Genomic DNA, 16,003 nt, shown 5'->3' with positions numbered 1-16,003 from the left:
TCCAGGGAGGGAGCCCTATGTCTACCTGGAAAATGCTGGAGCACAGTGTCAAGGATGACTTGGCATGGGACTGCTGAACTTTGCCCTAATGGAATTCAGGCGATATTACTGTGTGCTTCCTGTAGGGGAGTCATAAAACCAGGACCTAAGGTTGATATGTGTGGTTCCAACACATCTACTGTCCACCACTGGGCACGTCTACCCTGCTCTATAGCCAGGCAGATTGACCTGTAGTGACAGGGCCATCAGGCTCTGGGCTTCTTAGCTGTCAGTGCCATGAGAACAGAGACAGAGGATACCAGGGTCTCTCTGTAGCCTACCAGATGCCTGCATCCTCCACAAGAGGCCAGGACTTCAGTCAGCCAGCCACACTGCCCCCTCAACATCTTGGGCCTGAGGTGGATACACAGCCTTCTTGCTAACCTCTGGGGGTTTCCTAGATCCTACCCAATCTTTCAGAGAAAGCTCTTTACCGAACTCTCCTCTGCTTACCTGATTTACATTTCCTCCAGGCCCCTACAATGCTGGTCCCAGGCCTTATGATTGTCAGTCATAAAAAGAGGGCCATGTAGCTCAGCAAGTAAAAGCACTTTACCACACAAACTTGAAGACCTGAGCTAAGTCCCTGGAACCCACAGGAGGAGAACCAACTCCGAAAGTTGTCCTCTGACCTCCATGCGCATTCACACTTATGCACACACATCATACACAAACACACACAATAATAAAAAATAAATATTAAGGACAGAACTATATCAAAGGATAGGCTTCCTAGCCTCTGGCTCACTGAGAAGCCTCCTCCATCCGGCCAACAGAAGAAACCTCATCCTCTATTTGATTGCATTTGGCTTAGTGTGGAAAACAGCAAAGACTTCTTCATATCTTAATTTTAACTGTACTCTGAATAGTTGATATGTTCAGATGGCTCAAAATTTTAAAAATATAGGTATGTGCACACACATATGTTCTCCCATGTCTGCCCAGGGTTAGGATGAGTATCAGTGGTCCCTTTCCTAACTGACCATGTCACAGAGCATGGTTAAGCAGGATGCCAACACAAACCACACCCCAGCTCCCAGAGATTCCTACTTGTTGGATATTGCTAAGAGTTTATAACTCAGAACTAGTTTATAACTCAGTTACTCAGGGGGTAACGATGCTTGCAGCCGAACTTAAGAGCCTGAGTTCAACCCCCGGCACCCACATGGTAGACAGAAAACTGGTTCTTGAAATGACTTCTACATGTGTGCCATGGCGTATAAGTATTTGTATATTCACATACACAAAATAAATAGATAAAATTTAAACATTTTAAGCTCACAGTTTAACATGCAAGAAGTTCTGCCTCAGACTCAAAGCCCACCGGAGTCTATTCCTTGGCTCAAATCCAAGCGTCTGGGAGATTCAGACAGCATGACCTCCAAGCAGTTTCTCACACACTGGGACCTTCCGAAAGTAACCATGGAATGGGAAAGTGATACTTTCCTCAGTTTGGCAATGGTTCTTCAGATTAAAACTAGGAACAAATGCAGAGCCAAATTTGGTTGGCAGTTGACAAATACTTTGCCTTTATAATCTAATAATGCACTAAATAAGCTAATTCTTAAAAAAATAAATAAAATAAAGCTGCTAGCTGGGAATGGCATTGAATGCCTGCAAATCCCAGCACCTGGGAGGTGGGAGGATTAGGTCAAGGCCAGTTTCCGATGTGTATCCAGTGTGAGGCCAGCCTGAGTTACGTGCTATCCTATCTTTAAAAATCTGAACTACTGATCATCCTGCATCTGCTTCTCAAGTGCTAGGATAATGAGCATGTACCACCACAACAAGCTATAAAGCACAATCTTATTTTAAAGTCACTGAGAGCCAGGTGTGGTAACTCATGCCTTTAATTCCGGCACTTGGGAGGTAGAAGCAGGTGGATATCTGTGATTTCGAGGCCAGCTGGGTCTACATACTGAGCTCCTGGCCAGCCAGACTACACAGTGAGACTCTATCTCGACCCACTCCCCCCCCCACTCCCCCCCCACACAAATGAAGAGCATAACTACTTCAGTTTGGAAGGCCATCCCCTAAGCTCTGTGATGGCTAACAGACACCTTTGACTTCTTTTACTTTGCCCACGGAGACCACAAGGTCATAATAGGAGAGAGAGAGAAGTGAGTAAGTGGGTGATCAATGACTCTTCACACTGCAGTTAATGAGGTGAGATAAGGACTCTGACACCCTCAAGACAGGCGGTCCGGGGACAAAGTGGTCACATTATGCATGGGGCAACAGAGGCCCTGAGGACAGTGGCTGTGGGCTTACATCACCAGCTGACCAGAGAGAACTTATCACTGCTGCTCTTTGACCGAGTTCTTTCGTTTGCGGATCTCCAGCAGCACGGGAGTGGGAGCCAGCCCTCTTCACAGCCCGGAGCTGGGAATGGTACCTTAGCACTCTGCGCTTATGAGGGACAAAGGCCACCATAGCCTCCCAGCAACCACAGAAATAACCTGCCCATTCACCTGAATTATGGAAGAAGAGAAGCTTGACGAGAAAGGTGGGTGGAGGCAGTTCCGAGAGCCACACTGCACAGCCCCAGCACCTGGCCAGCCAGGCTTTCTTTCCGTCTCTACCCACAAGTCCGCAGGCCCAGTGGGAGAGCCTTAGGCGGGTTTTGTTTGTCTCGAGCAAGGTCTCCAGTCGCCCAGGGGACCTCCTACTTGCTTTGTAGTTTCGGATGGCCTTAAACTTCTGATCTTCCTGCCTCCATCCCTCCCCCATCAGCCCAGGCACCGGGATTACAGGCACGTGCCACCAAGCCCTGCTGAGCCTTTCATGACGTTCCTGTCCACACAAACAAAACTGCAGAGGTCAGAGAGTCCCAGTTTGAAAGTCTCCCAGTCACTCTACCCTTCTGCAGCTCCCACTTCCATTTTCTGACTTGAGCATCGTGGCCCGGGGTCCCGCCCAGCTCTAAACAGTGGCTTGGAGACTCACTGGGCCTTCATAGCCCTGCCTGTAAAATGGGACCAAATACTCCGGCGACCCCCGCAGTGAGCCATGGGAATCTCCTGGCCTCCGGGGCAGAATGCCAAGGTGAATGAGCTCAGATGCAGCAGTGGCAGTGGGCAGAGCCTGCAAAGCCTAGACCGGCACTGCGTGCGGCTGCCAGACCGACCTCAGCGGGGCACCGGTTTGCTTCTTTCTACTTGTCTGCCGGTCCTCCCACAGCCGGCTCTCTTCCTGTGCCCATTTTGCCGCGGAGGAAACTGAAAGTGCGGGGTAAAAAAAAAAAAAAAAAAAAGACTTCCCCAGGGTGACAAGGCGAAGGCAGAGCTAGCCTGGGATCTGCCTTGCACACGCCGCGGCCTCCCCTCTGCAGTCTCCCTCCTATCCGCCCCAGGCTGCGGAGCTCCGACCATCACAATGACCCAAGTTTCCCAGAAACAAACGCTGAAATCCCCGGCTGGCTGTTCTGCCTGCTTTCCGGGGCTGGGACGCCGTAGGATCCTGGGGTTCGCTAGAAGTACCTCCACTAGCACTGCGCTCTCCGCCTCCCAGCCCAGCGGGGGTTCCCGCATCCACGTGGTGCAGCTGCGGACACTACGAGGCTCAAGGGGACAGCGCAGGGCTGGAGGGGACAGCGCCGAGCGAAGGGGCGTAACGCGCGGCAGGATGGCCAGTGCAGGATGGGAGGAGGCAAGGCGGAATCCCCGAGGGGACAAGGGTCTCCGCACCTGGGGAGAACCCGGGAACCCCCTACCTTTCCTGAAGGGCATCGCGCCGAGGACGCTGCGCGGGGGGGCTGGCCCGCGACACCTGGGCAGGCTGACGTCCAAGTGGCAGCCCCGAGGCTCGAGGCGGCCTGCGGGCGATGGGGCCGGCGAGGGAGGGGAAAGGGACATATTTGGTCACAGCCTGGCACGTCACAGTGCGGAGGAGGCCCCGCCGCGGAGCAGGAAGCGCGGGAGTCGCGTCACCCGTGCGCTCTGGGCGCCTGCGGGCGGCGGCCGGGACGCCAGGGTGGGCGACCGGGTCCCGCCCTGAGCCTAGAGCCCTGGAGGTGCCGCCTGCCGGTGCAGATGCCAAGTATGGAGGAAAACCACCTGGAAGGGGATGGAAATTAGCACATCCATCAGCTCCTTCGGGCTGTGTAAGGAAGGAAGGGACTTGGAGGAATTTTATCTTTTTTTGCCTTAATAAAGTTGAGGCGTTTCAAATGCCTCGTTGACTTGTATAGACACTAAATAGAGACTGAGAGGAGCAGCCTAGACAAACTCATATTTAACAGTATTCATACTAAGCTAGTTTAGTACCCTTCCTGCCCCAGTTTCCTGCCCCCAGCACCTACACCCAGAACACCCGATGAAAGTGTCCATCTTTAAGATCCACAGGAGTGAATGAATGGTTTGTTTCTCCAGAGTCTGAAACAGTTCCTCACCCACCACTTGATAATCTGTCAAGAGAAAGTGTCGCTTAGGGAAGGAGGAGGAGGAGGAGGCAGCTTTATTCAGTACATTTTGCCTCTGGGAGGTCGACAGTAAGGCAAATGCCTTGATACTTGGTCGATCCAAATGTCCCAAGGCAGGATCCTGTTTTTGGTTAATTAAGGCTTTCGTTACTCATCAAGCCTGGTATGGTGTCTTCAGGCTGGTAATTAATCCTAGTCCTTGAGGGCCAGAGGCAGGACTACTGCCTCTTCTAGGCCAACCTGGCCTACACAAGCAAACCTCGTAAAACAAACAAGGAAAAAAGAATAAAAAATTAATTCTCAGTTTGTAGTCAAAGCACATAGAAAGCTCTGGCTTGAGTCCAGTAGTTCAAAACCAGCCTGTGAGACACTCCATCTCAGAAAGTTAATTTCTGTCATAGGAAGCGGGATACTTTCTCTTTCCTTTTCTTTTCCTTTCCTTCCTTCCTCCCTTCCTTTTTCTGTTGTTGTTTGTTTGAGATAGGTTCTCCAGTGTCTAGGCTGGCTTTGAACTCTCTAGTAGACCAGGCTTGGCCTTGAACTCTTGCTCCTCCTGTCTCATACTCCCAAGAGCATTCCTGGAATGCACCACCACGCCTTGCTGGAAAATGTTGTTTTATGTTGCACTATGAAGAAAGCAAGAGTCACCTGAACTCCTAGTATTTGAAACATCCATTCAAATGACAAGAGGCTGCCCCTCCAAGCAATGACCAGACCTGTCCAGGTGAGCTGAAAATTCCAACAGGCTGGGAGTGTGGGGGGGTGGAGTGAGTATGGGGGTATCCTTCGGTTCTTCCTTTCTTCTTCTTCTAATGAATCAAGGTCTTAGTCTGCTGCGTTTCACAGGTTCTCACCGAAACTCCACCCTTCATTTTGAAGAAAGAAAATGCCACACAGCGGAAGTAACCATCCTGAGGTGGAAACTCACTGCACTGCTAGGTAAGTGAGTCAGGGTCGAATTCTTAAACCAACGTACCTTCAGAGTGTCCTGTACTGTTTCTTTCCAACTAAATCTTTACAATGAAAGCTGTGCACGCCCAAAGGCTTTACCCCACCTGCCGCCTTTATGTCCCCAAAGTGTTCCTGCTGCCATTGTATGCTTTTGAGCATCTGCTTCATCACCTTGAGTTAAGCACACACCCCACGTGTGTCCACCATCTTTACTTCTTGAACAATGACCTTAAACTGAGCATGTTCAAGACTGTAACCTATAACTGAGAACGCTCAGGAGTGTGCTTGCCCTGAAAGTGCCCTGGCCCTGAGGAGGCTGAGGCAGGAGGATGGTCAGAACCTCTGTCCCAAGTTCCCATGCTTCCATTCTTCAAGGAGGGCACTGCTTTGGAAATGACTCTCAAGTGTTCTTTATCTGCTGCTAGTAGAAATCTTTCTCAGTGGGTGGTGGGGCCGGCGGCAGTGCATACCTTTAGTTCCAGCACTTGGGAGGCAGAGGCATGTGGATCTCTGAGTTGGAGGCCAGTGTGGTCTACAGACAGATCAAATTCCAGGACAGCCAGAACTACACAGAAAAACCCTGTCTCAAAAAGCCAAAAAACAAAGGAAGGAAGGAAGGAGGGAGGGAGGGAGGGAGGGAAGGAGAGAAGAAAGGAAGGAAGGTCTTTCTCAGGCTGTTTTGGTTTTTCTTAGCCTTTGTTAGTTTTTGCATTTGTGTTGTGGCCTAAAGGGTTCCACACTCTGTCTGGCTCCCCTAGTACAGTCTAGATTTCCCATGAAGAGCCTTGGGTTACCTTTGTTATAACTAGAGAGAAATATTGAATTTTACTGAATATTAGAGCCAAATACTTGTTTTTGTTTTTGTTTTTCAAGACAGGATTCTCTGTGTATCCCTGGCTATCCTGGAACCCATTCTGTAGATCAGACTGGCCTCAAACTCACAGCAGTACACCAACCAAAATCAGTCAGTATCTTATTCCTGTCTTAGAAGTGGATCTACTGGCCAGCAGCGGTGGCGGACACCTTTAATCCCAGCACTCGGGAGGCAGAGCCAGTCAGATCTCTGTGAATTCGAGGCCAGCCTAGTCTACAGAGCGAGATCCAGGACAGGCACCAAAACTACACAGAGAAACCCTGTCTCGAAAAACCAAAAAGAAAGAAAGAAAAAAGAAATTGATCTACTACTTGCACTACAGGGCAGTCACTGACCATCTAGACCCGGGCCAGGTTCCCAATCTTCTAAAGAAAGACAACCATCTAGTAGGTAAATGTTATAAGACCAGGTACAGGTACCATCTGACTTTAAGCACATTGCCAGATACTTAACCTAAACATTCTCTAAACTTGTAAACTTGTATGTGTTAGATGGCAGGGTTTTTTTGTTTTGTTTTGTTTTGTTTTGTTTTTTGTTTTTTAGGATGGAGTTTCTAACATAAGACTGCTTGGAGCTAATAATTTAGACACGCTCCTGCCAAAGGGTCCTTCATGGTGTGTTGACAAGTGCAATTCCACAGCTAATGGTAAATATCAAGTACATCGATCTAACCAAATTTCTGTTCAGCTGAGGTAACAGACCTGACTTGGGCACCAGAATTAAGAAAAGGGAGGGCATTAACTGTATAGGAAGACGTAGATACACTTTCTTGTGGTTCCTGTTCGTTCTGGAAAGAGGCAGATTTCCCTACTGCCGTCAGAAGGAAACTGAATAAGGAAAAGGAAGTCCTTACTGCTCCAGGCACTAACGAACCATGAAAGCACCAGCCGGACATGGCAAAGGCATCAGAGGGGAGACTTAAACTGATATGAGAAGACCCCCTCTCAACCATCATCTGGGGGACATTGAGGAAGAGGGGGTGGAAAGAGTAGAGGATGTAAGAGTAGAGGGTGGGGAAGAGCACGGTGAAATGCTGCCTTCAGGACACAACATGGCTGTGACAAGCATAAACTCATAGTTACCTGCACACGACCGACCCAAGTACCAGCCAAAGTCCCAGCACAGCTGGGGAGATGAGATCATACTCAGGCCCCACTCCTTAATGAGGAGTTACTGGCAGCTGACAGTTGCTTGGGGAGGGGGGAGACTCATTCTGTCCGGGGGAGTGTCACTGGGAGGATTCCTAGGCTCCAGGGGATAGTCCCACACCTGTGCACACACCAGCAGCACTGACTGGACTGAGTGGGTTATCAGGAAAAAGAAAAGGCGTGGGTGGGGAGGAGGACGTCTAGTGGGGATAAAAAGGGAGTCGGAGGCTGGAAATAACACTAGAAATGATCGTCTGTCGTTGTTCAAGAATAAAGAAAAGTGTCAATTGTGAGAGACCCTGCCACGAAGCTTGCAGCTGAGACTGGAGAAATTCTCCAGCTGCCTTTGCGTACACCTCTGCCCCTCTGTAAGTTTGCTACATCCTACATAGAAGATGATAGAATGAAGGCAAAAAGATCAACATCAGCTAGAAAGGTTGGCCTAAGCAGTTGTTAAATCTGCTTATAGTTCATCTTCTACAGGAAAGACACGCTGCACGGCCAGCTTCTCGGAGTGATAAAGATTTCACATTCAAAGAACAGAGCAAAGCTCACACTCAAACTGTTAGAGCGCATCAGCGAGCCACCTGTACCCGTTGCAAGAAGAGACGATGCAAGCCAAAGGCGTGCTGCCTGGAAAGAACTTGACACATGGTGTTTACAGTCCTGCCATCTGCCCCAGGAGAATTTAATAGCTCTTCGATTTTATGGATTTTTTTTTTCCAGGAGTAGAACAGGGGTGACATATGACATGGAGACCTCAGTCATCCAGCAGAGCTGAAAGAGCCAAAAGTACACGTAAGGTTACAATGGCCAAACTGTGTCAAAAGCTCATGATAATTGATTAACACTTCTATCTCCTGCTCTAGTTCGCAGCAGAGCTGCTCCCAAAGAGAAACTCAAGCTCGAGCCCTTTAAATGCTGTATGGAAGGTCCTTCCCCAGGGAACACGCGCTAAAGCACAGGCTAATGTGGAAACCGAGCCAGCGATAAAGCACACTTTACTTAGGACAGAGGTGGCTTCTGGGGTCAAGGCCTTGCTGCCAAGCCTACTGGCCCAAATTCAGCCCCAAGACCCACATCCCAGAAGGGGAAAGCAAATTCCCAAAAGCTGTCCTCTGACTTCCGCACACGTGCTATGGCACACTTGCCAGCACATATAGAAATAAATATGTGTAACTTCAAAAAACACGTTACATTCAATTCATTATGAACGTGCAAGGGGCTCCCTCCACTGCTAAGTAGTTTCAGAAGAATGACGTCTATCCTGAACCCCTCAAGAAGGAGGAGCGAGTCTTTACAATATGAGCTAAGCATGCCCAAATGTGCTCCTATGCGCCAGAATAATTTTTCAAATATCTGTGCTAGCCCTTAAACTAAGAATGTCCAGAAATGCGTATCCACGATCTTTCCTGTTTGAACTATGACCTTTGGGAGCATGCTCAGGAATGAGCCTCTCATGAAGTCCTTTCTTGAACATGTGCGCCCCTTGGATAAACCTCCACACTTGCTTTGCTCAAGGAGCCTGTTGCTCTAGGCAGTGATTCTTCTTCTGCTCTCACCTTTTTGTTCCTACTTGCTTGGCTTTAACCCACTGCATTCAGTTGTAGAACTTTCTCAACAAACAGCAAAGGGATCTCTCTTGCCTAAGAACAGGTCATGAGCTCTCAGACAACTGTTGTTGGAAACGTGGATTCCAGTCTGAGTCAGGAGTAGGGAGCTGAGGTTGGTTTATGGGAAGAGATCCAGTTTCCGGGCCATGAGTGACAGCCTACTCCCTCTGACCTTTTCCCTGCTGTGATTGTGATGTGAAGTGGATGTGGACTTAGCCTCATGGACTTGGTTGTCACTGAAGACTTCATCTAAGGCCAATTGATCCAGATAAAGTATGTCAAGAGCCAGAAAGATGGCCCAGAGGATAAAGGGACCTGCTGCCAGCCCTGACTACCTAGGTTGGATCTCTGCCACTTGGTAGATGGAGAGAACTGACTTCCACAAGTTTTCCTCTGACCTCTACACACACACACACACACACACACACACACACACACCAAATGTTTTAAAAAAAAGAGTATAACAGATAGACTGTTGTAGGGTATCCACCAGAGAAGGCTACTTGGACAAGGGTTTAAGCCAATAGAAAGTCTTTATTAGCCTCCCAGCAACAACACTCTTGTTGTTCAGGATCCTATTGTAGCCCCAAGCCTTTCTCAGGGTGAGCTTTTAAGCACAAAAAACATGTCCTGCATTGACATACTTCAGTTAACAAGAATAATTAGCGAGAGGCGGAATTACAGAAGTAAAAAAGGAAGGCTAGTACATTTAGAGACATTCCAAGAAGAATGGACTTTGATGGATAGGACTTTGTTTTTGTTTTGGCTGGTGGTGCTGTCTGTGTGCTGTGTTTTACAGCCTGAATGGTACTTCCGTCCGTCATGGAAGTTTTGCTAAGGTCTGGGGCCTGTTGCACAGAATGCACACATCAGAATGTCATCCCAGTTACATCCCAGTAGTAGAGCCAGAGCAGGTGTCTGCTGAGATGCACTATTCCTTCCCGTTGGCACCTCTACCCCAGTGAACTCATTCATTCACAGACTCCATCGCTGATGGCCACACTGCAAGGCATATATACATATTGGGTCTTTCATCCAAGGTCTCAACCTAGAGCTTCAGGCTGATGAGTTCATGTCTATGCCAATGAAATGGCTGGGAACTGAGGCTCCAAGCTGGGAGCTTGGGGCTGGAAAGTCTAAGATATGATTAGGGGGTTGGTACCCTCGGCCAAAGTCCCGGGACCAGTGGGGAGAGCAGAATTGATCACCCACGATGAATGAGTTAATCAACTACGGCGGTGCAAGAAAGCCTCCATTTAAATGCCTAGGGATGAAATTCCATTTGATTCCCAGTTGGTAAGCCCAGAGGACAGAGAAGCTCCTTGCATCCCCACACACTTAGCTGTCCTTATATATCTCCCAGTGGCCGATCCTGACTCAAACCTTTCATAATAAAAAGTTGTGATACTAAGTAAATGGCCATCTCCAGTTCTGAGTTATTCTAGAAAGTAAGTGAACCCGGAAATGACGGCAGGAGTTTAAGAGTAAGGCATCCTGATTTTACAGCCAGTTTGGACAAAAGTGTGGATAAGCTAGGTACTCAACACTCTTCCTTCTTACATTTATTTTACTGGTGTTTGTGTGTATGTGTGTGGGCACACACATGCCACAGACATATGGAGGTCAGAGGACAGCTTGTGGGTATTGGCTCTCTCCTTTCACCATATGGGGCCCAGGGATAAAATGTAAGTCATCAGGCCAGATGGTATGTGCCTTTACCCACTGCCCCAAATACTTTCAAGTTCTTTTTTTTTTTTTTTTTTTTTTTTTTGGAGCTGAGGATCGAACCCAGGGCCTTGCGCTTGCTAGGCAAGCGCTCTATCACTGAGCTAAATCCCCAACCCTTAAAGTTCTTTAAATTGTATTATTTCATGTACGTGGGTGTTTTGCCTGCATCTTGTCTGTACATCACCTTTTACAGTGCCTACACAGGCCAGAAGAGGGACATCAGCTACCCTGGGACTGAAGTTACCAAAGGTTGTGAGCTGCCGTGTAGATTCTGGGAATTGAACTCAGGTCTTCAGGAAGAGTAGCCAGTGCTCTCAACCTCTGAGCCATCTGTCAGCCACCCCTTTCCGTAATACTTTCTTGGGTCTTATGCTGAGCCTCTCAAACTGTGGCTTCCGTCAGAATGGGACAGGATTGTAGGATGACCATCTGGCATCCGGAGAATTGGAGACTGAGTTGTTGGAGGGGAACCCACACACAATTAGTATTCGAAGGGTTATGAGTGAAAACAGGTCTGACTGACATATTCTGACCTCTCTTGTTTAATTGGGAACAGAAGACAAAGAACACCACAGCTGGCTTTGTTCCATTCCATGTTCAAGTAACGACAGCACCCCCTGATTTCAGTTGTTGTTTAACAATCCTGGGAACATTTGTTCTCCAGCTACCAACTCAAATCGGCCAATAAAGATGGTTGGCAGTGTTCTGGGTACTTCTGGTGTGTCCTCGAAGAAAGCATCGAGACACCTGCTAGGAGGGGCTGGTGGGAAAACACCCAGTGATGACTGGTGTTTGATGAATGATTTAATCAACTATGGCGGTGCAAGAAAGCCTCCATTTAAATGCCTAGGGATGAAATTCCATTTGATTCCCAGTTGGTAAGCCCAGAGGACAGAGAAGCTCCTTGCATCCCCACACAGAAACTGAAGCCATTTTTAATTGGGACAGTGTCCTCAGGCCTTGACAATATAGTATGAGTCAGAGAATGTAATTTCATCATTACTCACTAGACTTTCAACTGTGCCACTGCCTCATGGGCCCTGTCTAATGTGTATCGATTAGAAGGCTCCTTGGGCGATCTTGCCTCACCACAGTGGTGTTTTAAAACTCTAACCTAATTGCCAGGATGGAGCTCTCTTGGTAAAGTGCTTGCCTTGTACACATAAACCCTGGGGTTAGATCCCTAGCGCATATAAAACAAACAAACGAGCTGGAGAGATGACTCAGAGGTTAAGAGCACTGGCTGTTCTTCCAGAGGTCCTGAGTTCAATTCCCAGCAACCACATGGTGGCTAACAACCAACTGTAATGAGATCTGGTGCCCTCTTCTGGCCTGCAGGAATACATGCAAACAGAACACTAAGTACATAATAAATAAATAAATCTTTAAAAACAAACAAAGGATAATAATAATAATAATAATAATAATAATAATAAAACACAAGCAGGGTGTCCAATGCCTGTAATCCCAGCACTCCATAGGCAGAAACAGGACAATAGTCAAGGTCATTCTTGGCTACAGTGAGTTCAAGGCCAACCTAGTTATGTGAGACAGAGTCAGAAAGAGACAGCGGAAAGGAAGGAGAGAAGAAGAGAGAAAGGGAGGATGGGAAGGGGGGAGGGAGGGAAGGAGGGAGGAAGGGAAACCCCCCGACGATGGGGTGGGCCAAGGAGGGGTGAGTCTGCTGAGCCATCCAGAGCTGAAGAACAAAGTTAGCATGGCCAGCACTGGAGGGAGGCAGCAGAGGTATGGAACACAGCCTGTGAGGATTTTCAGACACAGAGAATGGATCTGAAGCCATTTTTAATTGGGACAGTGTCCTCAGGCCTTGACAATATAGTATGAGTCAGAGAATGTAATTTCATCATTACTCACTAGACTTTCAACTGTGCCACTGCCTCATGGGCCCTGTCTAATGTGTATCGATTAGAAGGCTCCTCGGGCGATCTTGGCTCACCACAGTGGTGTTTTAAAACTCTAACCTAATTGCCAGGGATCTCGAGGAGACACGGCCAGGCTCCAGACTTCTTCCACCGCAGAATTGTCACCTTCGGTGAAATCATTGTGTGCCCTGAGGGCCATGATTTTTTGTTTTGTTTTGAGACATAGTCCAGGCTTCTCTAACCTGCTGTGTTGCAAGGACGACCTTCAGTTTCTGATTCTCCTGCCTCCACCTCTTGAACACTGGGATTACAGGCAAGTGCCACGACACCCTGTTTATTTGGTGTTAGGATCAATTTTGCACATACTAGAGCTAGGCAAGCACTCTACCAACTAAGTGACACCCCTAATCCTTCGTGGTTTTGTTTTTGGTGTTGTTTGTTTTGAGACAGGGCCTTACACCATGCAAACTGGGCTGGCTTCAAACTTGCAATCCTCCTTCGCCAGCCTTCCAAGTGCTGGGATTACAGGGCCTCTCAATCTGGGTGAACATTTAAATTACTTCCCTAAAGGTAGCTGGATCTCTCCCTCTCTCTCTCTCTCTCTCTCTCTCTCTCTCTCTCTCTCTCTCTCTCTCTCTCTCTCTCTCTCTCCCTCCCTCCCTCCCTCCCTCTCTCTCTCTCTCTCTCTCTCTCTCTCTCTCCCTCTCTCTCTCTCTCTCTCTCTCTCTCTCTCTCTCTCTCTCTCTCTCATACACACACACACACACACCACACCAGGTATCTGCATTCCTAGGCTTCCAGTGAGATTTTAGCTGATGACATGGCTGTTTCTAGGCCACACAGAGGACTGGAGGGAGACTCTTGATCACCTCTAAAGGGCATCCCTCGCTTGGGTCGGCTAATCCACATGACTGAGCACAGCCCTGAGGTTCGTTTGGCTGAAACAGAAGAGTGTCTCACTTCCCTCACCCTTCTTCTCCTGTGCTGTCAGCCCGACGCCACCCCTGGAAGTTGTTTCTGGCCACCATGTGGTGTTCTGGTGGCCAGGGTCAGGGATTGAATTCATCCAGGGGTTTTACACTTTGACTTCTTCTAGAGAAAATTTTGCTTTAAGGGACTCAGACTCCCCTCAACATTTTTTTCCCTTTTAGACAGAGTCTGTAGCCCAGGCTGGCCTCCAACTCATTTCTACCTCCTGCACTGAAGCTGACTTGATCTTCTCGCCTCTACCTTCCAAGTGCTGAGATTACAGACATGGGCAAACTATACCAAGTTGATGAGGTGCTGGGGATGGAACCCAGGGCTTTGTGCCTGCTAAGCAAACACTCCACCAACTGAGCTATAATTCCCAGTCTACCCTCAAATCTCTCCAGTCCTCTGCCTCAGATAATCTGAAAGTCAATTGTTACTTAATTGACTTTAATTACATCTGCAAAACCCTTGGGTTAGTTGATTTGTATGCAAGAGCTGGGAATGTGGAGTTCCTATTAGAATTCTACCCTCTTCTGCTAGTGATTTATTAAAACAATCAGCGATCAATTGACAGCTGGTTTACATTGGGAGGGGATGGGCCTAATGCAGCAATGGCTTGTGGGCATGTCCATGGCCTCAGTCAGCCTGACCTGGCTTCACAGATAGCATATCCTTTCTCTCGCAAATAATCAAGTCAAATCCTGAGCCCGGTGTAGTGGCACGTATCTGTAATGCACATATCTGTAATGTACATATCTGTAATACACATCTGTAATGCTCATATCTGTAATGCACATGTCTATAATACTCAGGAGGCTGAGGTAGGAGTGTGAGAGCAGCCTGGACTACATAACAATTTCAAGGTCTGCTTGGGATGCATTTTGAGACTGTCTCATTAAATCAATTCATCCATATTATCTCTATCTATACATATCAACTTTTATGTACATCACTGATGGGAAGGATTCAATTAGTTACCCTTTCTCCTCCTCTGCTGAAGTCAGCATTGGATTTGGTCTCCAAAGAGATTCTTTTTTTTTTTTTTTTAAAGATTTATTTACTTGTGTATGTATGTGTGCCTGCAATGCGTTTATGTGCAACCCATACATGCAGGGAGCCCTTGGGAGCTGGAGGGTCGCCTGAGGTGGGTGCCGGGAACTGCCTGACTAAGATCCTGCAGGTGCAGCCTAACCTTGTGCTTCTGGCAATGTGTGCCCCTAGACCACACACTTGGTTCAGAGAGAAAGGGCACCTACAGAAGGCTTTTGAGAAGCCTTGACAGCGCTTCCCTGGACCTCTGAATCGCACCAGACGACAGGATGGAGCCACTGTAAAGATGGAGCCACGGGAGGAGTAGGGCACACAAGACCCACAGCGGAACTTGGTCTACTGTAGGAAACCCTCCTTAGGTCAGAATGCAATCAAGTTTCTCTTTTTCTTTATGAATGAATATTGAACAGAAATATAAAAACATAAAAATTGCACATATTAATGGGGTCGCCTGATGTTGTGACCCACACATACAATGTATGATGCTTACCCCAGGTTTAATGTGAATGCCTCCTCTTCGGTTTGCCAGTTCCATGGGAATATCTTGAAACTCCTGGCAATCCTTCTGCCTTGGCCTTCTGAGTGTTGGGATTACAGACATCTACTTCTATGTCTGGGTCCTCCTTTTCTGTCTCCTCCCCCTCTTCCTCCCCTTCTTCCTTTCTCTCTCCTTCCTTCCTTCCTTCCTTCCTTCCTTCCTTCCTTCCTTCCTTCCTCCCTTTCTTTCTTCCTTCTTTCCTTCCTTTATTATTTTAAAACAGGGTCTCACTATGTACCTTTGGCTGGAACTCACTAGTAGAGCAGGCTGGTCTGGAATTCATAGAGATCCACTCACCCCGGCCTCCTTGCTGGGATTAAAGCCATGGGCTGGTGTGCCCAGTCACTTACCACTTCTTTGTGATGAAAACTTTTATGAAAGGTGCAGTCATTGTTACTGGACTGATGTAATCACAGACCAGAACCTCTTGCTTCTAACTATTATTTTCATGTTGATGAGCCTTCTCCCATCTCTTCCCTCGCGGCTGGAAAGTATTCAGTTGTGGATCTGTACCACACTTCCGTTATGTGCTCATCAGCTGACAAGTTCTTTCCATTGAATGTCTACAGGAAATAGGACTGCAAAGAGTGCAGGGGTGAGTGCGGTTATCTCTTCTACTTATTTAAGGGTGGGAAAGATGGCTCCGTGGTTGAGAGTATTTGCTCTTCTGCCAGAGGCCCCAAGTTCTGTTCCCAGCACCCACAGGGTGGCTCACAACTATCTATAACTCACAGATGCTGGCAATCACTCACATGCATAAAATAAAAATAAATACATCTTTTTAAAA

The 16,003-nt window shown here is 47.9% G+C and overlaps 1 protein-coding gene across 5 annotated transcripts in view; it reads right to left on the bottom strand.

The window, feature by feature from the left end:
* Pfkfb3 (6-phosphofructo-2-kinase/fructose-2,6-biphosphatase 3) overlaps positions 1 to 3,926 on the bottom strand; it is an 85,280-nt gene extending 81,354 nt beyond the window's left edge. For all 5 annotated transcript variants that reach the window (XM_028891323.2, XM_028891336.2, XM_028891331.2 and 2 more), the window contains exon 1: positions 3,752 to 3,926. In XM_028891323.2, the coding sequence (XP_028747156.1) occupies positions 3,752 to 3,893 (142 nt within the window). In that variant the 5' untranslated portion in view covers positions 3,894 to 3,926. The remainder of the gene's footprint in view (positions 1 to 3,751) is intronic.
* Positions 3,927 to 16,003: the final 12,077 nt, after the last annotated feature.

This window comes from Peromyscus leucopus, chromosome 5 (assembly GCF_004664715.2).
Source record: "Peromyscus leucopus breed LL Stock chromosome 5, UCI_PerLeu_2.1, whole genome shotgun sequence".
NCBI classification, from domain to species: domain Eukaryota; kingdom Metazoa; phylum Chordata; class Mammalia; order Rodentia; family Cricetidae; genus Peromyscus; species Peromyscus leucopus.
This window is presented reverse-complemented; position numbering and strand designations above follow the sequence as displayed.